Raw genomic sequence first — 26,926 nt, forward strand, 5'->3', positions numbered from 1 at the left:
CTTCTTCCTGACACAAGGGATGACAGTGCAAACAAAATATGGGACAGGACTATTATTTTATTTGGCACTGGCAGTAAATCTATACTGTAAGCCAGGCCTTGCTGACATCATGCCACGTGAATTATATAACATATCACTCTTTGAATGTCATTGTAAGTATTCATGAGTATCTTATAAGTGCTTGTACAACAGCAGTGAATACACACATGACAATGTTTTTCTAATAAGCACAAAAAATCTTGTGACCCTGATCAGGCTTAACACATTTTCTGCAGAAGTTATTTCTAAAGTCTTCTCTTAAAGATCAAAGTAAGCAAGAGCTTTCTTGCATGAAAACTTTCTAAATTTTCAAGGCCTCATTTACTTAGTAATTTTCGCTCATTTTTTAAAGTTGTCATACATAAGGCAAAATAAAAGCTATTCCCAAACACATTCCATGTGCACAGATGTGAAATCAAGGACTTCAGAATATAACAAATATATTTAACATTTTATATCTTTCTTTCAGCTTCAATACCTAATACTTTTTCCCCTTAAAATAGTTATCCTTTGACTAGATTCAAGCATTGGAAACACTTGGATGCCCCCGAGCCAGAGTAAATCTTAACCTGGCTGTTTGGCAGAGGGGTGGCAGCTGGAAGGAGGAAGAACAAAGCAGAGCTGTGTCATTACTTCCGAAACATGCCTGGAGCCAGGAGGGATGGCAAGATGGTACTAACACTGCCCCTTACTGAGCCACTTACAAACCTCTGGTGTTCTTACTGTTCCAGCAGAGCAGCATCCCTGGGATGCAGGGCCCAGTTCCCATTATTAGTTACATCCTTACAGCAAAATCATCATCCTTGAGCAAGCCTAAAGTCCAAACTACCACATTGTTAAATTTGCATAAGAGGTAAACTAAGAATATTTTTATAAAATCCTAATGAGCACAGAAAGTGGTAACAATATAAACTCACAGAGTTTAGAGAGCAACTGGCTGTAGTCACTCTCCAGTTTTCAGATTTACTACAGACATCTGGGTTCCAGACTTGGCAGCACAACAAAACCAAAAGGTGCATGGTTTATCCCCAGTATTACTCTAGAAAAAAACAAAAAATATGACAATGAAAGAGAAATGCAAACCTGGATTTACTCCCACTCAATTTTATTGCTACATACTTTTTAAAGACTCAAAAAACCTACTTTGTAAACTTTCAAGTTGGTCATCTGGCTCCCATTTGTGCTGACTGCCAAAAATACATAATGAGGAAAAGGATGGGGGAGGAAGAGCTGCGTTACAAATCCAGAAAACTGCTGCTCATAGTTCAGATGGAAATTCTACACCTGGACAGCATTTACTGAGTTATCTACAGAACTGAAACAGCTTTACCCAAAGCAAGTACTTACTGAAGGACCAATTTTTCAATAAACTGTCTAGTAAGTCAATTAACGAAGTATTTACGGATTGTCTAAAAATCTCGACACACACAAACTTCTAAAGAGTATTTTTTATTTCCAGAACTCCTCAGACTGAAAAGTTCCCATTTCACAGGTAGGTGAAACTCCTCTAAACATACATAACTTGTAATTTTATTATTCCTACAATGTGACTAACACAGCAGACGTATGTTTTGGCTCTACCTTTGCCTCAGAAAGCAGCTGCTTTCTCTCTGAGCTAAAGCATTTAACAAAATGGATAACACATGCCTTATTAGAGACCTCTAGTTTGCACAATTAATATTTGATTTACAGAAAAAGCCTGTGCAGAAACACAAAGAACAAAGCACCACAAAGCAGAAAGCTGCCATTTGAACAAGTAGGATGAGCCAGACGGGCTCAGCATTTACAAATGTTATGCAAAGTACAACCCCCTGCTCCAGGATATTACCTCTCCCCCTAGGGAGGGAATGCTGGCAGAGCATTTTTACCCCATGGAAAGTACTTTTCAGACTGTCAAACTTTGAGAGAGTATCCATTTCAACAATTGGGATGTAATTCATGACTCGAACCTAAAGTGCATTGGTAAGAATAACCTACAGATAAGGATATCTGGTATTGTGACAGTCACTGAAGAACTTGGAATCTACTAAAAAGGTAGGTGGACTTTTTTCCTAAAGGTCTATTAACCTAAAGCTTTAAGAAAACACTCAACTACAGTAAACAGGGGAAAATACTGTATAAAGATGTATTTTAAGAACTATCACATGCATAATTGTAATGTTTTAAAGATTATGTTTATAGCCTCCTCACCCTGCCTGAAAAGTACACAACCTGTAAAATATTCAGGGGGTTTAAAGTTATCTTCTCTTGTTTACTTTCAAATGCAAAGTAAAAGACAATGACAGATCATTGTTATAGAGCATTTAGGTTTAAAAATCCCTATTTTGACAATCCAAAAAATGCATTTGAACCTCTCAGGTTTTAATTAGTCCAGTTACACACTTGCCAAAAGTTTCATAAATTAACAAAATCCTCTTGCTTTTAACAAAAGTAATGCTGGGAAACAAGCAAATGCAGTTAAGATAATGTTTTCCTTATTAGCTGGAAAATGCTGTTTGTTATTTCCCAGTTTCTTCTCATGTTAAGAACAGCTTTTATAAAGTTAGTCTAATTAAAGGATATCAAGAGTTAAAAGTTGTTCCATGTTCCTTATGCGTTAGAAACCTCTGCCAACTAGTCCTCCAGGCTTTAAATATTGTTTTGACAGATTGCATTTTCATTTCCAGTCCCAAAGAAAGTGTTCTCCATAGTCCAGGCACGAGCAGACCTCCACCAGCCCAGTGAAAGCCACAAACATTGTTCCAGGCAAGAATGGAGACTTTGCAGGCTGCTTTTTTTTTGTTTCTGTTTGTACCTTTGGTTAATCCAGCACCACCTCTACAGCAAGAACCATTCCAGTTTGATGAGTATGATACAGATGTTTCCATGGAAAGCCTGACCCAACAGGATTATGAAATTCAATCCAAGGATATAATAAAGGTATTTTATTTATATCTTCATTTTAATATTTTTAGTTGCTAAGCATTATGTGAATAACGTACGTGCATGTGAGTTCTATGGAAAAGTCTTAGAATAATAGCAAAACATACCATGGGTTCAGACACAGGGAAAGCCACTCAAATTAAAACCACAAAAATATTTTGCTTGCTACAGTCTGAGGAACCCACAGAAGGAAGGGTTTCATAAATAAGCCTAAAGCATCATTTTAGCTCTGCTGTAGCTCTGTGCCTACAATTGGAAGAGTTTCAAGAATAGGATATACTAGTTATTAGCTCAGTTTGAGCAAAGTGTTAGCACAGTAAGTCTGCTTAAAAACAAGGAAGGTGATTGTGTTTATAACTATTTTATATCAAAGTAATACTTGGAACAGTCCTTTTTATTGAATATAACCTGCCAGTATAAACCAGTTTCTCTTTTACTACCGAACTATCAAGTTTTCTGCCTTGTTTTTTTTCAGGGGTGGGTGGTTTTGGTTTTTTACAACTCAACAGTTCAGCAGCCCTGAACTTCTATGGAATGTCCAGTCCTGCAGGAGTCACCTACACTATTCACACTTTGAGAGTTTATTTAATAAAGAGAATATCTGCTGTACCTCAGGGCACTCACCAGCACCCCCAAACAGTCCATTTGGAACACTTTTCCATGTGCTCCACAGAAACCCGTTAAATTAAAACACTGAAGCAAAGACATAAAACCAGAGGAGAGTTCAATGAAGTGTCACAGCCTCAGCTGGCAGGGACAGCCACAGCCTCTCCACATCCATCCAGCCCCAACCAGTGCACATGGAGAGGAGACACAGCACTGAGCAGGCAGAAGAAGCAGCAGTGATCGTCCAAGACTAGTTGCCAAAGAAAATACCACATATCCAAACCAAGCAGCAACAACCAAGTATGATAAATTCAGGGAGGTTTTCATTAATATTAACTGCACTTGTTACAATAACTTAGTTGGATAAACAAGAAAAGTGAGACAACAGCAAAAGATAGCAAGTAAACTGCAGCACAAATGTAAAAAAATCACTTCTGTATACCTTTTTAATATTTTCCCAATTCTACTGAAATCACAGCATTCCATTGTTAGACTAACAACAACAGCTACATATTTATATAAAAAATGTTTAAAGTATTTTTAACTCTGACATCTGCCACAGTGATGAAGTAACATGTTTTCATAAACCTATGAAAAGGAGACTGTTTAAATAACTGTTAACTAAGAGGTGATTATCCACTCACAACCAAGTTCTTAAAAAATACTAAAAATGCAAACTTCAACCAGTGAGGCAAAGCATCAGAAGACACTCATTAATAAATCACTTTAGGGTGATTGCTGTGGTTTGAGTTAAAAAACAAGGAATATACCTACATGGGAATGGTGCCAACAGATGTGCCACAGACTAATCAAAGTCCCTCCTGGCAGTGCTCTAAGCTACAGGTCTCCTGAAGGCCAACAGTTCTGTTAGGATAATTCTAGGAATGCAGTCGGTCATTATTTCCATCAGGTCAATTCCCCAATGAAAAGTTTTTATTGCAAAATAATAAATTAGTTCCTTATGTGCAACAACTGCATCTATACAAGTTCCAGTGTTCCCAGTTTAAATCATGGAGTGCACAAACAAATCTTCTATTCTTTTACTGCACAAATTCTGGCTCCCAAATATTCCAAGTGTTAACTGTAACTGAAATACAGGCCAAAAAAGTCCTCAAACATGCCCAGTCAGAAGTCTATTCTACATGACAAATGTAACTCCTTGGTCTCTGCTTCAATGCAGAGTTAGAAAGACTTGCAGTAATAACATCAGAAGAAATCCATTTGTGTTAGTGAGCAACAAAGCCAAATGAACTTCAGTTTACTATTAAGAAAAACGTCAGCCAAGCAAAGTTTATTACAACAATTACTTGAAGCCACAGACATCCCAGTCTTGAATAAAATTTTAGCAATTTAAAAACATGAAAATTTCCACAAGAGAACAGAACCCTCCAATTAGACACTGTCTCACATCTGGAGTAACTCTTTTCATTGAATACAAACTACCAGCTTTACAGGCCTTTGTGTGTTATAAAGATGAATCAATTATTTTGCAGAAAATTGAAGAGGGTTAAAGTATTTAGATGTAAAGTGTTAAGAGGTTTGCTCTGGGTAATTAAGTCTGTGCAGTAAAGTGCAAGAGGCAGGTGGAATTTAACTACGCAAATAGGCCAATATTCCTTCTGTGCATTCCCAACATATGCAAGCAATGAACTTGTGGTTATAATCCAGTCTTCTGCACTGGTATTTCATGGTTTAGGAATTGTTATAGCTGACCAGCAAATATTTTTTCATTTTGTGGATTTAATAGTATCCTGCAAATAATCAATTTTAATTTTTTGTGACATTTCCCATTGGCAGAGACTCGTTGTACATTGAATTCTGCAAAGAATTCCTGCCCATACTCTTCCATAGATCACAACTCAAGCAGGATGCCATGCTAGAAACCTACCCCTGGTACAGATATGCTGTGACAGCAAATGTTTTTCGTACAGGCACATTAAAAGCACCAAACAAATGCAGCACTACAAGTGCAGCTGTTCCACTGCCAGCCCATGCACTCAGAAGTGTCTCTGGCACAGCTTCCTCAGCCAAGGTCCACGTGTTCACTTGCCCAATGAACAGGACCGTGGGAGCTGAATCTTTGTGCTGTTGCCGTAAAAGTCTGTAAAAAAGACTTCGAGCCAAGTTTTGTAGGAGATAAGATAATGGGCAGGCACTTTAATGAGCAACCCTGCTCATCCAGGAATACATCGACGCGCGCGCTAGCAAGCTCTAAGTTCTATAGCTTTTATAATATAACCTATCCAATCACTGCTGTCCACATGTCCAGTTCCACCTCTGTCCCCTCCCCGTTCCCACCCCTGTTGAATTGGGGCTGGGGTCGTTGGGACCCTCTGTCTTCATCCACCTCCTCTTCTTCAGCACACAAAGGTCTCTTGGACGCTCTCCAGGGCTTCGGGTCACACTGCTCCATGTTTATGTTCTCTTGTGATATGCTTTAATCAGGTACCTTGAGGAAGAGACTAAATAGCTGGCAGATCTTAGCTGCCTGTTTTGGAGCAGGGGTAGAGATAGAAGGATTTTATGCTACAAGCTGCTAAATATTAATTCACTAAAATCTACAGCATTACATCTACTGTGTCTCTAAAATCTACAAAATATGAAAATTGAAAAATTAAAAAACCCCTTCGGCATCAGTGCAGAAGCCTCCTGTAGGATTGGCTGTCTGAGTGCAGCTCTTGGGGTGACACCCTCAGCTTCCCCACACCCAGCACTGCCAAACTGCTGCCAACACCCTGAGATCCATCGGCTTTCCTGGAGCAAAGCAACCCACCCCAAACTCGAGCCATAGTCTGGGTAGGCAGACATAGGGAACAGCCAAGGCATGGATGATTCAGAGGCTAAAAAGGGGTCAAAATGACAGAAGCTGGCCAAGACATTTGTTTCTTGGGCTTTATATGTCAAGCCTGAGGGGTTTGTTTCGCAGAATACAAAAATTCCCATAGAAAAAGTATATGCAGACAACTAAATACAAACTAAAAGTGATGTGCAAAATCTGTCTTCAGAACTCCAGGCGTTTGTGTACACCTATCACTAACATATTCCTTCCCAGCACACAGTCTGTATTTTCCCTCTATTCTGATTTTGTGTCTACTGTTTCTTCCTGAAGGACTTTACTGTTCTAAAGAGCAGCAGCACTTTCCCTTCTTGCCTTTCAAAGTGAACAGCTCATGTGCAAAAGAGGTAACAGATCACATCAGTCATCCAGCATATAAAAGTACTTCAAAAATTAAATACCACAGGAAGCTCACTTTCAAAAGACATGTTATTTCAGATTGTAATGCTCTGTGGCTTTTTGTTTGCTGTTTGTTCTTTATACTAACATTTGCTCTCACACAAAGGATGGAACAAATGTCTCCCTTGACACTTTCCTACGACTGCAAGGGGACGACAGCCAACTGGACGTACCCACAACCAAGGATACAAGTAAGTCAGCTGGTATGAACACAGTCATGTATAAGCTCCCCAAAAGAATGTATTTTAATATGAAAATCTAAAATGCAAAGGATGACAATGGCTACAGAATTAATATTTTCATTTATGAATATATTTAATATCTCCTGTGGAAACTCTTCCAACTTCTGATAGAACAGACTGGAAATATTTAAATTATCCTCAGGTAAAGTCTGAATACACAAAGCACAGCTTGTAAGAATCTCTACAGACTTACCCAGTCATATTTGCCATTGAGATGTACCCAAGTTAAATAAGTTAGGCAAGACAAACAAGAAAAACAAAATACCCCCTGCAGTAAGTTCCACAGTTTATCCAAGTCATAATGATGACTTAACATGATGTGCTTGAACTAATTCACTGGATTTCTTTGAAGCATTGGCAATTCTCAATTTACACCTGATGATCGTGGAGGGCAATGGTTAAAATACATCAGGAACATCCTTCACCCGCCAGTTTTCTACAGGCTCTGAGGTACATTGTCCAGATTTCTCCTAACAAGCCACAAAGCTTTCTAAACATGAGAGGAACGAAATTTCTCTGCCAAACGAAGCAGTGAGAAAAAGACACACATATTTTGTGTGTGTCTATGAACTAAACTTCCAAAAATAACTGATGATTCAGTAAGACCAGCGGACTGTCAATCTACACCAAAGTGTTAATCAAGGTTAATTATTGCCAAATAGCATCTGTCAGCAAGCTCCCATCCAAAGCTGAACAAGTCTCCAAGAACACCAGAGCTTCTAGTCCCAGACAAGTATAAAAACTTTTTAATAGTGACAAAATTGTTTTACAATCATTTTCCATTTCCTACACTCCAACATATGACAAACAAGACACTAAATCAAAACGGACAAACAGGGCAGTATTCTGAAGCCTAAAAGTTGTAATAGTCACAAAGTTAAATCTTGACATTTCCATTCCATTCTCTGCAGTAGGAAAATTAGTATTACCCCTACTGGGTTGGGTTCCCAGCATTGACCAGCTGCACCTGTAAGTCTTCCGTGGTTATGGAAGGCCCTGTTTTGCTCCACAGTGATACCAAACTCCCTGGTTGTGTGGCCCTGCTCTCTGCACCGCAGACAGACCAGGGTGGAAGCCAACCAGACCCACAGTATGTAAAACCCAGTACAGCACACAGCAGTGGTGACAAAACTGGGTTCAAAGCCCCATTAGTTGTACGTATTTGAATATTGCTGGCACAGTAGATTAAAGCAAAGCATAAATTCTAATATTTTATACCAATGTCCATGAGGAACAGGACAAGCCACAATGGTCTTAAGCTACACTGAAAATAGTTTCCCTCTCTATTTCAAATAACATCTATAAAAACAGCTCAGCATGACATTGATGGAGGTTGTCTACAGGACTCTGAGCAACCTGGTCTAGTGGGAGGCAGACCTCCCCATGGCAGGGGGTTGGAATAAGATGCTCTTTACATTCCCTTCCAAGCCAAACCATTCTGTGGTTCTAGGATAGTTATATAATCATCACTGCTGGTTTTTTTATCAAAAGGTATAGACAAAATAGCAGCTGGGAAGTGACACAGATTATATGTGACCTGCCAGAAATGTTCCAGTGCAATTTGGTGTCAAACATGTGCACTGCCAGGTGTTTATTTCAGTTTTCTAGACAATGGTTCCAATTGTGACATGTTAACATTGTCACAGACTTGCAGTTGGCATATTTACAGAATCACAGACTGTGCTGAGTTGGAAGGGACCCACAAGGATCATCGAGTCCCAACTCTTAGCCCTGCACAGGGTCAAACCCTGTGCCCCAGAGGATCATTCAAATGCTCCTGGAGCTCTGTCACAGTTGGTGCTGTGACCATTGCTCTGGGGAGCCTGTTCAGTGCCCACCACCCTCTGGGGGAAGAACGTCTTTCTGGTATCCAACCTCTGGCACAACTTCAGGCCATTCCCTTGGGTTTGTCACTGAGAAGAGATTGGTTTCATCACAATACTCTAAGCCAATTAAAGACTTAAACTGAATTCAAGTCAATTAATAGGATTTCAATACATGCTCAGATAAGAACAGAGAGTATACACAGAGAAATCACACACTATTAAAAGCATTAAAAAACCCAAACCAGTTCAGAATGTTATATCTCTTCAGACCTGGATGAGAATAATTTTTTGTTTTAAAAACCTAACGAAGTTGAATCTTAAAAGATACGAGAGCAAAGCCTATTTTGACCACCCAAGCCTGAGTTAGGTGCTCAAACCCTGTGGTTGCAGACCTGCCCACATGCCTGCTGTGCGTGTGCCTGAGTGGCTCCGTGTACTGCGAGGAGATCGACATAGAGGCCGTGCCGCCCCTGCCCAAGGAAACTGCCTACCTGTACGCTCGGTTCAACAAGATCAAGAGGATTGCAGCCTCAGACTTTGCTGACATTAGTAAGTGATGCTCAGACTGTAACTTCTGTGTACCTGCTAGTATATTTGCGGCGTATTACTTTTACTTAATTCAATTCCTCCATGAGAACAGGAACTGTGAAGGCAAAATTTTGGACTATGTAAACATCTCAATAAACCCAAACAGGCAGAGAAAGAGCAGATTGCTAAAAACAAAATCAATTCTGCATTCCAGTCAGACTTATATGATCAAGTATTACTTTCCATCAAATGCTCCAGAGATACCTCTCCCAGCTCTTTCACTCTACAGCACAACAAATTCTATGAATATCTGAAATCATGTTGTCTCTAAGACAAAAAGATCCAGAGTATTTTCCTATTTTTTTCAATTTAAGACCATGAGAAAAATCTAATGGTGGATTTTATCTGCATTTTAATAGTATTTGCATTTGTAGAGTGCAATTCAGATGTTGCAGCCAACAGTGTAACCTTTAACATATACAGCCATACACATTTCACATGCCATGTAATTATGAAGTCAATATTTAGATTTTCATTTCTTTTGTGTAAAGCTACCTTGAGAAGAATTGATTTTAGTGGAAATAGGATAGAAGAAATAGAAGATGGAGCCTTCTCAAAGCTTCTGCTGTTGGAAGAACTTTCTCTTGCTGAAAATCGACTTATAAAACTTCCTGTTCTACCTCCCAAACTAACAACATTTAATGCAAACCAAAACAGAATCAAGAGCAGAGGAATCAAAGCAAATGCTTTCAAGGTAAGGAAAAAACAATAATTTAGGTGACCAAAGTAAATAAAATAAGTAACCAGACTATTCAGTCTACCCCAAATTACTTTTTTCTGTGTTTTTTTAACCTAAGAAAGAAACTATGATGAGGTTTTCCAGGTTTTATGGTACTCTGGAAGATCAATCCTTTGTATACTCACTCTCATGTCCCTCATGTGAAAAATAGATCTCTGTGAAGTATCTTACCTAATTCCTTTCTTTTACATGCAAATCAAAACTCAGTTCAAAAATTGATGGCTCAAATATAGTTCTGAGTACCACAGAAATGCTAATAAACAAGGATGGAGCTTTAAAGTGGTCTCAAGTTTTATAATGAACATCCAGACACCGAAATTTCCAAGACACAAAAGGCCTGTTCTATGAGTTTCTTGGTATAATAGAATTGAACATTCATAGCAAAAGAATGTTCTGTGCTACATCAGTTTCCAGGGTTTCTCTGTGATCGGAAAGAAATAGCGATGTCTTTAACAGGCATAAGTTACTTAACCTCGAGTAAGCAATACCAGTACCAGTAATTTCTTTCTTTTTCTCTTTAACAGAAGCTCACAAATTTGGCCTACCTCTACCTAGGGCACAATGCACTGGAATCTGTTCCCCTGAACTTACCAGAAAGTCTGCGTATTCTTCACCTTCAGGTATTCAAAAAGCACTTCCTTCACATTGTTATGAAAAGCCTCATTAGTAACATATTCAAATCAAACTCACTCTCTTTCAAAACAGTTTCCACTGCAGTCGTCTAAGGCTCCTCCAAATAAAACAATTTAATCTGCATGACCACAACTACCCAGAAGTTCCAAGTTGTTAGTTAATTTCCATGCAAGGATTTATTATTAGTTTCTGTACAACAAGGAGAGGAAATGGTAAAAACAAGCAATAATCTTTTATCAACAATTCATTCCAAACATGAGTAACAACCTCCAATCTCATTGTTCAGTTTGAAAACACTTGATTCCCACATATCTAAAGTATATGGTAGGACTTTTGGGGTGTCAGGAGTTGGACTCAATGATCCTGAAGGGTCCTTTCCAACTCAGCACATTCTGTGACTCTACAGACAAATCAATTACGACAATAAAATGGAAGGGCAAGAGGAATAAAACTGAAGTGTGAAAAACCTTCAGCTTACATGGGTATATGTGTGTGTTTATTTATTTATTGAACTGTTCTGTTTGCAGTACAACAATATCACCACCATCACGGACGACACGTTCTGCAAGTCCAACAACACGCGGTACATCCGCACGCGGATGGATGAGATCCGGATGGAAGGCAACCCCATAGTCCTGGCAAAGCACGTCAATGCCTTCTCCTGCCTGAGGATGCTGCCCGTAGGAACATACTACTAACCCCTGCTTAATGTCACTGCACAGGCCAGAACTCAGACATGGTAACAAAGCATCACTTCTTCCTCTGTTTACAGACTCATATCATCCGCTCCCTCACTAGTGCTGTTTCCCCCTGCACACCCAGACCCTTCCATGATGTTGAAATGTGGCTCTGCCCTGAAATAACTATTCCTGAACAGTCACTTTATTTAGTAGTTATGGTGTTGCTCAAGCTTTAAGAGTATTTTCTGTTAATGAGTGTAAAAATCTATACATGCACACACATGTCAGCCTTTATTTCACCACATACTCTTCATGTGTAGTAAAATCACACACTAACTGCTTGTTCACGTTCTTTGCCAACACTCAGAACAATCATCACATTTTACTTTCAGGTAAATGCAAGACACTCTTTGAGCAAGCTACACAGGAAAAGTACATCTTAATTCCAATACCAGTCTTTAATCTGAAAACGTTTCAGCTGACCTTCAAAAGTGTACTGGATGAAGATGCATATGCAAGAAAATTATGTTTAGAAACAGAACTTCTCAAAGCTTAAATTCATTAAAGCTTCCTTAAAAACTTGGTTTGTGGAAAATTAGAATAATTCTATTAATGTTTAGTTCACCAAGCAACACAGCAACTGGAGCTTTTCAAGGATGTGTCAAAACTCCTTCTATATTTTGCTTTAAAAATAACCTAGAGATGTGTATAAATACACGTGTTTTACTTTTACTAAAGGCATTTTAAAGTGGAATATGTAAGTTTTGCTGAGCTGTACTCACAGGAGTTGTTTTTGCAACACGAGCTTCTCATTTTAATACAGTGGTCAAAGTACTCAGTGTATCTCAGCTACTCACAAATGACAGAGATCAAGCCTTGCTCCACAGCTTTTCTTGACAGGAAATGTGACAATATAATTAACAGCAAAGCTGAATTCATGGTTTACCTGTAAATAAGTATGATTTCAGCTAGATGTCAGTGAGAAGAAACAGAACTATCCCTGTACAACAATACTTCTACTCATTAGGGAAAAATTAAATCAGACTTTTAAACTAAAAAGAAAAGTTGATTCTATCTTTAAAAACAGAATTAACTTCAAGCTACATTTCACTTTAAACCATGCAGCACATTAAAAACACAAATTGAGTGTGCAGGCCTTGGCAGCCAGTTTATCTCCAACTAGACATAATTGATACAGGAAAACAATGTTTTTAATTACACAGCTATACTTTTCTGACATTGTTTCTCCCCTCAAATACCTACCATGGATGTGAATGCCAAAGGTGTGTCAGTTCCTACTGCCACATCAACTCTAATTTTGAAGCTAGTATAGATTTCTAATTTGTAGAAATAGTTAAGCATCAAATGCATGATGATGTATCAGAACATCTAAAAGGCTGATTGTACAAGATATTTTGTATTAGTTTTATTTATCTTACTTAGCTAAGCCTTGATTTGTTAGTGCTTATGCCATGAGGAATTGATGCCCACCTAATTCTGAACACACTGATGTTCTGTCACTGCTGAGGCCAAAGTGACTTTCAGTCGCTTTTTAAATAACTTTCTTAAGCATCAACTGTGGGCTCATCTTTCTGGAAAGAGCATGCAATTATGCAATGCAGCACAAAAATATTTTTGCCCTGAACCCATTTACCCAAGAAAGACACAGCAATCCCCAGTATTTCCCATTTTAAGTTATTTGGTATAACAAGAAATTCCATTGTCTTAATATGACTGATACCAAAACCAAGCCCGACAGTAACACTTGGTTTTCATTTTTCCAAGTCATATAACTTTGATGTTTCCAGGTTTTTAGCAAAAGCTTAAAAATAACTCCAAAGCATGAAAAAATGCATTCCAGTTTCAAGCCAAATTTATACAAGAAGAAAATAAAAGCCACCAATTCTCTCATCCCTCTTATGATACATGCATAAGATGGAGTAAACACAGCTGGGTGTTTCCTCTTAGTTACAGAAGTAGTGGCCTCTGATCTTACTCTCCTCACAAATCATTATTACTAAAAAAAAAAGCTCTTTCCAGTATTAACAGGGTCAGTAAATATCACCACAACTATTCCTATGAAACCAAGTATATGTGTATACACAAATATATGCAGAGTTTTGTAATATATACACACACATGTAAACATTCTAAGACCTAACCATGGCCACATTATCCATTTGACATGAAAATGTTGTATATATTTTTGAAACATACTAATTATCATCAGTAATGCTAATTAATGCTCTCAATACTTTGTGACCAAACTGAAGTAGACAACTGGTACCCTTTGAATGCCTCTTGCAGGCAGTAAGTTCTCTGATGTGTTTTAATTTCCTTTGCCCATCCATAGCAAGGTAACTAATCAAAGCATGAAGTGAGAAGGGCTTCAGCAGGGAGGATTTTCACCCTCTGTTTGTGTGACCAGTACTAATATCAAGCTGAATGTATCAAGCTGAATGTAAACCATTCTGTTTTTTTCCTATCACTCATTCTGTTCTGTATTTCCAATAAAACTTGAATGTTTTTTCTTGTTTATCAGTATCAGCTTCAACAATCTGCTCTCCCAGCATTGCCAACCTGTTTCAGTTGTTCAGCCTCATGGTAGATGAAGATCATGAAATTATTTGCAGCTGTAAATCCATTTTGAGGCCAAAATATTTATTGTGACAATACAGTGAGACCTGCCCTACAAAATACTTGAGGGGCAACTTCACTTACCCCTTCAAAGTCTATTTGAAGCACTACCTTGAATTGCCATTCAATATTACTTGAAGTATTCAATTACCTCTACATTATTCCTTTCTTCTCATGTACCAAAACTAACAGGAAAGGAAAAATAATCTGCCTTTGGTGTTTTTGCACCACACTCAGAAAAATTTCAGGAACACTATTTCTATTTGACAGCCTGGGCAATTTTGTTTTAAATAACAGAGTAACATATAAGGCCAAGACTCCACTCCAAATAGTCTTCTCTCCAACACATTGTACACTTACCCACCTATATATATTTGCAGGCAAGAGAGCAGGTGGGGAGGGTGAGGGGAAAATCGATACAAAGATTACAGACTTGCTTTTTGATGTTGTGCAACAGCACAAGACATTTCTGTTGGTTTTATGCATATGTTGGAAACACACACTTAGTTGCTTTCACGCAAATTACTGCAGAATATGAAGTTAAAAATACATACTCTCCTTAACAGTTGGGTTATTTGGATTGCCAGAGTTGATCTTTGAACCCTTGATTAGTTCTCTTACCTGAGAATGTCTTCTGTATCTAAATTAAATGATTACCAATGCTAGCAGAAATAAGAAGGCCTAAAAACCCCTTCATAAGCACAGAGTCAATCATACTGGGTAAATACTCTCCCAGTCTGCCTTTCTCAACAGCATCTTTGTCCATGGAAATAAAAACACCTTTAGAGAGAACATCTGTAATATTGACAAACATATGTCTTCAGTGAATTTGTGTTCACACATCTTACATCAATTAATAGATCCCCTCATTATTTACACTCAGCATCTGAATAAATATTTTTAAAACTGCTTATATACACAACAATGTAAAAATTATCTCTAAACCTACCTCTTTTCTAGTTTTCCTTTATTATAATTTAAAATGAAGAATATTTCCAACAGTTTACTGAATCACTGTCCCAGAAACCACAGTGACTGCTGTCCATGAGGCTGATCTAAGGATCAGAAAGCACCAAGTGAAGCTTGAAAAAAACCAATCACAAAGCCACTGAGTCCTTTATGCTCTACCTTTTCTATGGAGGGAGTAAAGAAAAGCCCTTATTCAACAGCCAGCAGGACTAGACAATACCAGTTTATTGCTCAGCTGAGGACACGACTGTTTTTTTAATATAGCCAGAAAATAGTATTTTGTTTTCTCTATTCTGGTCGATTTGATAATAGAAGCTGACTAATTTGGCACAGAACTCAGGGGCCTAAAAGATTAAAAAATAGGAAACAATGCAGTTCCCACTTCATACTCCAGCTGAAAAGACGGCACAGTTTAATTACAGTAAATGCTTGAGGTAAATAAAACTGAACTAAAAAACCCACAAATCATTAAGCACATAAACATCCTCCTCTAACATTAAGCACCTTATAAGATGTTTTGTGTGTGTAAGACTAAACTATTTTTACTCCAAGGATTAATTGTTTATCTTAAAACCAGTACAAAGCCAAAACAAACAAGCCAAATACTGGCAATTTAAAACTAAGTTGAAATATTATGTTCCAGCTAGGAAGGAGCAAAAGTTTATTTCCCACACAAGTAAAACACTTCAGAACTGAAAGCACTGTCATCCAAACACAGGCTGTCATATCTTCAAGAGAAACAGATCCAGTCCTTCAAAATTAACATTTACACGCCAAAGATGACAAATGTTATTTTCTTTTCACTATTTGCCTTTTTTTTTAATCAAAATAAAATATAATACCAATGAAAACTATCTTACTCCCTCACAAAAAGGCACAGACCTTATTTTCCTCCACCCATGGGGAACACAGCAACAGTATGGGAACAATCAATACAAATACCAAGCAGACATTGCCCCTTGAACACCACACAAATATTTTAGCTAACACTCTCTACTCCACAACATACAAATTTAAGATCCCCTTATTCAGCTAAAGAGTGCCAATTTCACCTCCAATGCTTTGTCTTAATGAACTACTTTAAAAAATACATATAGCACTAATAAATAAAGGCTTGATAGACACTACCTTGAAATGCAGGAAGGTGCGTCTGCGATGTTCGTACCACTCAGCGTAAGTTGAAAGGCTTCTGAAAAATGTTATAAGGTTTCCATGTTCTTCAACACTACAAAACAAAAATATATTGTTTAACCCAGTCTTAATCAGATGTATCAAATCTATAGCCTAAAATGTCCACCTTTTCCTTAAGGAATTTGATTGTTTGCTTGAACGTGACTGAAAAAACACCCAAAAAGTAATCATGACAATAGTAAAAAAAAGCTGTACTGTAATTGTTGAAAAAAAAATATTGAAGACCACACTTACAAAACAGTATTTTTGACTCCTCAGGAAGAAGTTAGTCTAACATGCAAAATGTGATAACTTGACAACTTGTAAAATCTTAGTTTGACTTTATTCTTGTTCATCTCTTGTTTTCTGGATAAATTCCAAGGCAATGCACAGTAAAATTAACCTGCAAAAGTGGTAATTGCATCACCAAGCTTCAAATATTCCTGAAATCTTTTTTCTGCTCAACTAACTCTTTACATGGCACATTATCTGCCTGTGCCCACATGACATTCAGCTTTACAAGATTAATCTTGTAGCTTCAGTAGGCAGGGAGGACTGTTAATTAGAACACACAGGGCATTTAAAACAATTGCTATTAAGGAAGAGGGTCATACGCTCATTGATCAGGTGTTGGGCAGATCAGGTGAGAGATGCTGACAAATCTGTAACTGGGAAGGGAAATGCAGAGATCTTGGTGCCAAGCCCTTTACAAACAGAAGTGAGTAAGTCTGGACAGAGCTGGTTCCTGCAGAACAGCCCCGGGTATTTCTGCAGTTCTGGGCTCCTTTATGATTCAGCTGCACATCCACACACGGACACATGATCATAGAATCACAGAATCAATTGGGTTGGAAAAGACCTCCGAGATTATCAAGTCCAACCCTTGGTCCAACTCCAGTCCCTTTACCAGATCATGGCACTCAGTGCCACGGCCAATCTCACTTTAAAAACCTCCAGGGATGGGGAATCCACCCCCTCTCTGGGCAGCCCATTCCAATGCCTGATTACTCTCTCTGGAAAGAATTTTTTCTGATCTCCAACTTCAATTTTCCCTGGCAGAGCTTGAGCCCGTGCCCCCTTGTCCTATTGCTGAGTGCCTGGGAGAAGAGACCAACCCCCACCTGGCTAGAACTTCCCTTCAGGCTTCATCCATACAAATGACTCCTTGCTTGCACTAAAACTGCCCTGGGACCTGCTGTCCTGCAAAGTGGTGCAGACACACTTGTGCTGCACCTGCACTTGGCCACTACAGCCTCAATAGAGCTGACCCCGTGCCAGGGACTCACCACTCTCAGAGTGATAAATTTCTTCCCAATATGCCACCTAACCCTGCCCTTTGCCAGTGGGAAACCATTTCCCCTCATCCTGTCACTCCAGGCTCTTGTCCAAAGTCCGTCTCCAGCTCTCCTAGAACCCCTTTAGGCTCTGGAAGGGGCTCTGAGGTCTCCCCAGAGGTTTCTCCTCTCCAGGAGAACACCCCCAGCTCTCCCAGCCTGTCTCCAGAGCAGAGGGGCTCCAGCCCTCGGGGAATTTTCATGGTTCTCCTCTGGATCCATTCCAACAGGTCTGTGTCCTGCTTTATGTTGTGGGGTGGAGGGAGAGAGAAATATAAAATACTTATTTTTTGAATTTCTAGTAATGTAAGGATCAGGATAGAGAGTGGAAAAGAGACAACCTAAGGTGACAGAAACTGTCAGATGGCCAGCCATGCATTCAATGTTGTCGGGGGAAGGAGGAAAAACACTCTTAAAGTGTGTGCAGTTCTTGCTGAAGAAATATGGCAAGGATGCAAAGGATATGAAATTCCACAAAAACTGTGTCAGAATACCTGCAGCAACATAATTATTTAACCCTAAGAGTGAACAGCTTCATGTCAGTGCTGATAAGAAGCCACAGACAGATGAAGCAGACTGTTACCCACTGTCAAACACACCTGGCAAGCACTGCTTTGAAAATACAAAGATTTATTTTGATGACTAATACAGGATTTTACAAGTTTACAAAACCTGAGGAAAATATCTGACTGACACCTGGGAATATTTCAAGAAGTTACAGAGTATTTAAACTCTAAATGTAAATTTAAGTTTTAACATTCTTTACATTGAAGATTACCTATTCTTTTTGGATTTTCAGAACATCTGAGAGCAGAAACTTGAGGCATTCATAGGATGGTTAAAACAGTTTACTACCAAATCACTTCAGCCACTCCAGGGAGAACTGTGCCTCAGATCCAGCTCTATTTAATATACAGGAACAGCAACCTTTAACATCTTCCACAAACATAAACTGAAAAATAATACATTAAGGGTCATTCAGATATTGAAACTGCAAAAGAAAAGCCAAACAAGTTTTATCCTAGCTTGGAAAGAACAGCACCATTAAAGGAAGTAATCCCAGTAGTCACAGCTGCCAACAAAACCAGGCCAGGATGAAAAAAATGCTGGCAACACCAGGAAAACCAAGTCCCTGGAAGGACAGACACACTGGTTTACAGGAGCTCATTAGCTCTGTTCTGGGAATCTGTTTTTTACCCACGGGTCACAACTGCACATATCAAAATCTTCACATCCTGAAGTAACAGTGACTGGCTGAGGAACACAATTCTGCACAAACAGCACTGAGCTTTCTACATCTACACACCTGGAACAGGGCAGCACAGAACTGGGTTACAAAACCACATCCTTAAAATGCTTTATAAAAGTATGGCAATTTTTATGAATATCCAATTCGTTGCAAATTAACAGATTATAACAAAGCTTGGTGGCCTTGTTTTAGCACTGTTGTGTCTTCATTTCTTCTTTTCCTCTCAAATTCACTATTAGCTGATACGGCAGATGAAAATTTTCAAGCAGAAAGAACCAGTTTGGGCTAACAAGCTCAAAGAACCAGTTTCAGAAGTAAAAGTCAACCAACTTGTCTCACTCAGCATTGGCTAAATTCAAGATAGTAAACTGAATTCAGTGTTTAGAAAGGGAAAATCTGCTTTGTCATGTAAATTCATGGTTTTTTTACATTGGCAAGGGAGAAAGACTGCATAAGAGCATCAGCTGACTGTCTCCCAGCACTTAAACTACCCATAAACAATAATTCCTAATTAGTTTAAGTTGTTTAATTTCTCATGCTGAAGTCAACTACAACAAATGCTAAATACCAAGAAAATGTGGTATAAAATAAGGTGCTTGTAGAATGCAGGTCAAAATTTAAGACACTTTTTAAAAAGAAAATAGCATTAAAAAGTGTCATTTTAAAAAAATATACCTATTTTTAAAAGATGTACCATTTTAAAATACAGATGCATCAATTATATATTGCAGCAGTACCTGGTTGAAATTAGACTGCTGAATTTTGCTTCCTTTAAGAAAATGTTGCTCAAGTGTTCTGGCATTCCCCTGTTTTCCTCCAAAGCAGGAAGGGCTTGGGAATTACAACTGAACACCAAGTTTTTAACTTGGTGCTCTTAAAGACCCTTTTCTGTCATGAATTATGAAAAAAATCTTAAGCCAAAAAAATGAGAGGAGGGAAAAAAATCCAGGCCAGGAGACAAAACAGAACAGAGCTAGACAATGGATTTGGCAAAACAGGGCTGAGAAAGCAAAAGAAGAAAACAAAGTGGTAGGGAGGCTGAAAAGAGCAAACAATACAGAGGGAGACCAGATTTAGATGGTCAAAAATGGAGGGAAAAGGGAGAGCAGAGGTAGGAATCAAGATTCTAAGAGCAGCTGGTGGACTGGAGAACAACGGACAAGCTGGGAAAAGTCTGGATCCCGTCCTGTATCAAAAATAGCGTGGCCAGCAGGACCAGGGCAGTGACCCTTCCCCTGTACTCAGCACTGGTGAGGCCACACCTTGAGTGTTGTGTGCAGTTCTGGGCCCCTCAGTTCAGGCAAGAGATTGAGGGGCTGGAGAGAGTCCAGAGAAGAGCAACGAGGCTGGAGAAGGGACTGGAGCACAAGTGCTGTGGGGAGAGGCTGAGGGAGCTGGGGGTGTTTAGCCTGGAGAAGAGGAGGCTCAGAGGTGACCTCAGCACTGTCTAGAACTGCCTGAAGGGAAGTTCTGGCTAGGTGGGGGTTGGTCTCTTCTCCCAGGCACTCAGCAATAGGACAAGGGGGCACGGGCTCAAGCTCTGCCAGGGGAAATTGAAGTTGGAGAGCAGAAAAAAATTCTTTCCAGAGAGAGTGCTTAGGCATTGGAATGGGCTGCCCAGAGAGGGGTGGATTCACCAGCTGTAAAGGGAGATCACAGGCAGAACCAGTCAATGGAACAGTGGGTTGCTGCCAAAACAGGCACTGTCACAGCAGCCCCACTTTGGCCACCTGTTTACTGCCTTAGATTGGCAATAAACACTATGACGTTGTAGGACAAGTCACACAGGAAATATGAAAGTTGAAGGTGTTGTGGGGGAACAAGGTTGCGTCCCCCCCACTCTCCAGTTACTTTTTCAGCCAAATGAGCCTGTTGATCCTACTGGCCCCTTGGCTTCAGGAGCCGACACAGACACACGGTCAGCAGATGGTACGTGCAAGGACAGGCTCAGGAGAAAGCACTGCTTGATTTACTGACATCTTTTATCATCCATGGAAACTTGTATGCCCTTAAGAACACTGGTGCAATGTGGAAAAGGAGCAGGGCAGTGAAGAGACAGGGACAAGACAGCAGGGCTCCAGCCAGGATGAAATAAAGTCTGCCGCTACTTCAACACATTCCTTCCCAGTGTGACTATTAAGTTCTAATACACTTCTGGCTGTCACAAAATACTCATGGAATAAAACAGGCCAATTTCCTCTTCTAAATCCCTGAGAGCAGTCAGCTACTCTTCTCAGTTATACCACTACTTTTAGTAGGTTTGTGTGGAAATTCCAACTCTCCGAATAAATTAATTCAGTTTTCAGTACAGACTACTGAAGCCTGAGGTAAATCAACAGACCTCTCTTCACCCATCTTTTGGCCTTCCCTCTCCAAGTCCAAAAAAATAACATAAAACAAAAGAAATCACTTAAAGAACAGGATTAAGTCAGCTACTCAGTAATAGCTTTGTTCTCAGAACAGCTTCCTAGCAGAATTCAGTGGAATACTACAGACAAATAATTTGATCATTACTCATGTTACCACAAGAAGTTGATTCACTCCAGAAGATGATAAAAAACTAACATTCATTTGTATGTTTAAGTTTTAGTATGTAAATTTTCTTAAGCCACTGCACAAATACTCTATTCCAGGTTTTTAAAATATATTGTTTTGAAATATCAGTGAAATAAATCGTGATACAAAGAGAAATGGAATGGTGAGCTGAGAGAACCAGAAACAGGCAAGTACTTGAGAGGGGTTCCGGATATGCCCTTTAGCCATTACTCACCCACACTGCACATCTGCAGCTCACAGACACCAAAATGCCATAGCTGAGACTGCTTTGTTACACCTTTCCCTAAACCAAACCATTTCAAACAGCTGTAAAACACATTATAATCCAAAACCTGTTTCTGTTTAATGTGAATTCAAAGTCCTTTTAGGCCTTAAACATGATAAGCATTTCATCTTCTCTCCAGGGTACAGACAAGGGACTCAGAAGGGTTCAGGCTGGGCTAAGGGTACAATGGCATAACAAAGACACAATGCCAGCAATTTAAAGGAAAGCTCAGTATTGCATTTAATATCCTACATCCCACACAAGGGCTTTCCTTGAGCAAACAATTCCAGCTTACCTTGACACAAACTTGCTCACACCTGAATCTTCTCCAGATTTCATTATAATGCTGAGATCAGTAACGGCAGTAGACACCTTCTCCTTGCTCTAGATTTGAGAAGTACCAACATAATATTATAGAAATTCCCCCAGCAAGGAGAAAAATACATATCTACTTGCATACAAAACAGCAGCATTTGCATATACTTTTTTATAAGTACTATCATTCCTAAAGCAGCACTTTTTAAACTACAGCTTTACATGTGTGGACAGTTTCCTTCATTTCAACAGCAGCAGTATTATCCACACAACAAGGTTTTGGAATAGCACCTGAACTTGTCAGCATAGAGAATATATACACATATATAAAGGAAGGTTCATCTACTTCCTTTCATGCCACTTCCAATTTTTTAAGATTCTTCTCATTTTCCAACACAATCCTAGCTGCCACATATAAGAGAAAATTAAAATATGTTTGATCGGTTAGTTTGCCTTTTTTCTTTATTTTTTCTTTACTTTAAAGCCTATAGTTTTGCCTCAAATTCCCGTCCCTTTTTACAATAATAACTGCTACTCAGGAAAGCTAGCATGATAATAAAAATAAATTCTAAATTAAAATATCTAACAATCTGTTAAAAATGAGAAAAGATCAGAAGTAGAAATAAAGCCACAAATATAGTCAACTCTGTTTTTCTGTGCATTCTTGAATCTTAAGGGTTAGATAGTGAATGTAAAAGCTTAAAATCAGGGTTTGAAGACCATAGCCAATACTTCACTTGAAGCTGGCGACTTGATACTTTATTTTGATTATGCCCAGTCACTGCGAGCAAATGGGAATGGCAACAGAGAAAACCAGACAAGCTGGAGTTAAACACACACACCTCAGCAATCTGCACTGGCTGGACAGAACTACTGCCAACACTGCCATCACTAAAGGTGGGAAGAGCAAACGAAGGCACCACAAAGATTAGTGGATTGACTAATTAACATCAGGCAAACTCATTTCAGGTTTGGTGCAGAAGGTTCCCCACGTGCACGGAGTGGCAGAGAAGCTGCCAGCAGCACCAGCTGAGGTGCTGGCCCTGGTTTCCCAAAGAGAGGGTCACTAACACACACCAGAACGCCACCTTGGGGCCAAATAAAAGATTTAAAAGGAAAGCGCTTGCCAAGAGAGCAACTCTTTTTGAATGATTGCTTTTTCAAGAGGCTCAGGCTTGTTTTGGCAGATTTTCGAGCTCACTGTACATGTCCTCTCCTAATCCCTATGGAGTTGAGTTAAGTGCATTGTAACTTCACTACCAGAACAAACAGCTACAGTTAACAGTGTGAAAAAACTGGTCTTCACCTTCTGCTGCAGACCAAGGTGTCTGTTACCTGCTGGACATTTCCCAAAACCAGCTGTCACCTTTTATTTCTCAAGACAGGTGAAACAAGTAACAACTGTGCACTATCTTGCCCCTGCTGGTCTCAGTGCAGGTTATCCTGAACACGTTAGTGCCACCTCCTACAAAAGAGGCTTCCTTTATATGCAAGAAGCCAGAGGCACAAACAAATTACAGCTGAGCTTCCTGGTCTTGGTCTGATCTGAAGTCACATCTTTGCTGAAAGCTCTACATCTTGCGGAGGCACCAACTTCACTGCAGGGAGACCCGCACAGAGCACCAAGGCTGTGGCAAAGCCACGATGCGATTCCACAGAAACGGCCAGCTAGAACCAGGCAAAATCCCTGACTGCTGTATACCTGGTGTCTCCCTCTGGTGAGCTCAGCGCTCAAGCAGCCCAAATTTTAGCCAATAGGCAGCCAAGTACTGCCACATAGTGGTGCAATGGCTCCAAGCATCAGCTATGCCGTTATCAGTAAATCTGACACCCTGTTACTCCTCTGAGCTCCCCTGACACCAAAAGATGTCATCATACTGCAGGGGATACAGCTGAGAGAGGAACATCCATCTCAGCAAGCCTCGTGAGTGCTGCAGGCTATTTCTATGCTCAAAGCTAAGTTTTATGCAAGTGGTAAAGTGGCATCTGAAGGACCACAAGCTTCAAGTCATGTGTGGCCTTGAGAGCTTGAAGAACAACCTCAGTCAGCTGAACTCCTGCAGCTTCAGATGATGCAATTCAGGTGTGGCTGTTAAATACTCAATTTCCAAATTCATAATGTAGCTTTTCGTAAGATTAGGAAGCACTTCTTTACATAACAAGGCAGTTTACTGTGAGTCTGAACTATACTATCATCCAATCACATTAAATTTAAAAAAACAAGTTTAAAGTGGAGCCGAAAACCAAGTTTTCCTGATTTCAAAAGTACTACTACAAAGAACTACAACAGCATTAGAAAAATACTATTACAAACTGGTTGAGTAGCTGCTTTCCACTGCTTAGCATCCTGAATTCCGTGCTAAGAATAGATCCTTATGAAAGAGCTTTCTCACAGCAATCTGTAACCATTAGTGTAACTTCTGTGCAGTGCTGTGCTGTAATGACCTGTCTCATTAGCCAAGCACATACAAAATAACCAAAGTACAAAAAGAAAACCCTTAGCCATATTTGTTCAGGTTTTAGTGTTTTAGCTTTTCCTCAATTTCCTCAGGAGATGTAATATTTGGCATTTTCCAGGTTCCAGAATGGAATATCTGACTATAGGGGATGCTGTGTAGGAGATCAGAGATAGGCAAGGGATCAGAGCTGTGCTGGGTCAGCAGGAGGGCGGAGCTGGTAACACCCAGGGCTCTGCAGGACTTCACTTCAGCGTTCAGTCTGTGCCAGCATCCACAGGATGGTTTGGGAGGGGTGATATGGACTGGGCAGTACTGAGTTAACAGCTGGACTTGGTGATCTTAAAGGTCTTTTCAAACTTAAGTGACTCCACAATAAGAACTTTGTAACTCAACACTAAACCTGACCTTCAGAACTATTTTCCTTGGATGCACATGAAATTAAAAACTTGGGTCCAGCTGTTAGAGAGTGAAAATACCCCTCTCCAAAGCTTAGATTAAGCAGTTGAAGGTTTCACCTGGAAGAGGAAGTACTGACATTTGTCCATTTGAAGTATTGTTTGTTTGCTTAGTAGTTGTTTTTTTTTTTAAACCTACACTGATCCTTACCTGCATTTCAAGAAGCTGGAACTCCAATTGAAAAGACAGGGAGTAACAACTGCCTGATAATCTGTGCTTCTGCACTGTTCTGTCTCCAGCTGTTATAAAATAAAAATAACGAAATTATCAGCTGCAAACCTGTTCAACACTGCTTTTCTTCCCTCAGTCATATTTAAAGCACCAACTGATACCAGCCACCTATGAAGAATTTAAAACATGTTTAAAACAAACTTCACAGTTGTCTGTCACCTTCTCGCTATGCAAAGTACTATTTACTCAGAAAGTATTTTGTCAATAAAGAAAATCTTAGTGTATTTCAAAACAATTGTCTCTCTGCTAACATTGAAATTAGAATTTCAACACAAGTTTGTAGATGGAATGAACTGCACCAATATTCTCAGTAAAGGGCATAAAACTGCTTACTTTTTTCCAGTGTTTTCTTGGAATGACTTGTGAACTGAAAACCTGTAAGTTTCATTAAAAATGAGAGATCTGTTTCTAGACTTTCAAGCTGAACTTTCAAGTCTGATGGACATTCTTGCCCCTTGGAATCTCCCTGCATTTCTCTTTGGAACGATTCTCTAAAATAGAAAAAAAAAAAAACAAAATGGCAAAAGAGCTGGACATAAGAACATGTTTTGTCACGTCAGTACAGCAATACCACTAAAAAAAAGGCATTTGAAACGTGATCTGATGGTTTCTAGACCAAGATCAAATAAGGAAACTCCTAACACAAAGGCAAAAACTTATCCCAAACAACTTTGACAAAGAAATATTATTATGTGTGAAAAAAGACATACTTTGACTTCAATATCTCCTCCTCAGAAAAAAAGGTGATTTCTTGCTGGATATCTTCATACTTTTCTGTCAATAGCTTAATTTCTTCTTGCAGTGCCTGGATTTCATCTTGATAAACTTCATAAATGTTGCTGTCCATTTCTCAGAATCAGCTGGATGAAACAAAATACATTTCTCAGGAACGAACAAACATAAAATAATTTTTTAAAAAATGCAAATATAATATTAGGCAATAGTTTGTCCTACCCCTGTACTTAAAAAGAGACAAAATAATTATATATTATAGTACTTGAAAACTGGAAAATACAGTTTTTAAACATCCCAGGTAGCTCTGACACCAACAGTAATTTATACCTCCATAAAAAATTCTAGAGCATCAAACAAATCTGTTCATTATGGCAGACTAAACTAATATTTGAGCCTTGTTCCTTAGGAACTAAATTTGACAGAAATTCCATCACCATCCTGAAAACAGAACTATGTTTCCAGTAAAACTGTCCTTAATATTATCAGCTGTCATCAACTTAACACCTACTTAAACTCTGCAAAGTCCATTTAGAAGGGCTGGTCTGCAAGCTGAAGTTAGAAGAGCAGGAAAGTCACTTATTCCATAATTCTGAATGTAACTGAGCTTCCTACAAAACACAACTCACTCAGCTAAAAGCATCATGAGCAGGAAAAATTGCAGCTTCAGTGACTACAGGCAGCTCCCACGTATCAGCAGGAATGTGACAAAGAACAAACATCTGAATTGTTTATAGAATCATAGAATCGATTGGGTTGGAAAAGACCTCAGAGATCATCGAGTCCAACCCTTGATCCAACTCTAGTCCATTTACTAGATCATGGGACTCAGCGCCACGTCCAATCTGAGCTTAAAAATCTCTAGGGATGGTGAATCCACCACCTCTCTGGGCAGCCCATTCCAATGCCTGATTACTCTCTCTGGAAAGAATTTTTTTCTGATATCCAACTTAAATTTCCCCTGGCAGAGCTTGAGCCCGTGCCCCCTTGTCCTATTGCTGAGTGCCTGGGAGAAGAGACCAGCCCCCACCTGGGTATAACTT

The 26,926-nt window shown here is 39.3% G+C and overlaps 2 protein-coding genes across 4 annotated transcripts in view; one reads left to right on the forward strand and one right to left on the reverse strand.

Moving 5' to 3' along the window:
• CENPP (centromere protein P) overlaps positions 1-26,926 on the reverse strand; it is a 121,571-nt gene that overhangs the window by 91,826 nt on the left and 2,819 nt on the right. The window contains exons 2-6 of the mRNA XM_071550678.1: positions 25,862-26,011; positions 25,485-25,642; positions 25,071-25,159; positions 21,986-22,074; positions 16,245-16,341 (exon numbers count right to left, since the gene is read on the reverse strand). Of these exons, the coding sequence (XP_071406779.1) occupies positions 16,245-16,341; positions 21,986-22,074; positions 25,071-25,159; positions 25,485-25,642; positions 25,862-25,998 (570 nt within the window). The 5' untranslated portion in view covers positions 25,999-26,011. The remainder of the gene's footprint in view (positions 1-16,244; positions 16,342-21,985; positions 22,075-25,070; positions 25,160-25,484; positions 25,643-25,861; positions 26,012-26,926) is intronic.
• Positions 1,512-14,054, forward strand: OGN (osteoglycin). Of its 3 annotated transcripts, XM_071549725.1 has the most exons (8): positions 1,803-2,073; positions 2,706-2,958; positions 6,909-6,993; positions 9,261-9,419; positions 9,950-10,152; positions 10,722-10,817; positions 11,358-11,569; positions 11,903-14,054. In XM_071549725.1, the coding sequence occupies exons 2-7, from the start codon at positions 2,791-2,793 to the stop codon at positions 11,526-11,528; spliced, it is 882 nt and encodes a 293-aa protein (XP_071405826.1). In that variant the 5' UTR covers positions 1,803-2,073; positions 2,706-2,790; the 3' UTR covers positions 11,529-11,569; positions 11,903-14,054. The 3 variants fall into 3 exon arrangements, with proteins under 3 accessions (XP_071405824.1, XP_071405826.1, XP_071405823.1); XM_071549723.1 differs by lacking the exon at positions 1,803-2,073 and adding an exon at positions 1,512-1,531 and having other exon boundaries at positions 11,358-14,054; XM_071549722.1 differs by having other exon boundaries at positions 1,804-2,073; positions 11,358-14,054.

Source organism: Pithys albifrons, chromosome 3 (genome assembly GCF_047495875.1).
Source record: "Pithys albifrons albifrons isolate INPA30051 chromosome 3, PitAlb_v1, whole genome shotgun sequence".
NCBI classification, from domain to species: Eukaryota; Metazoa; Chordata; class Aves; order Passeriformes; family Thamnophilidae; genus Pithys; species Pithys albifrons.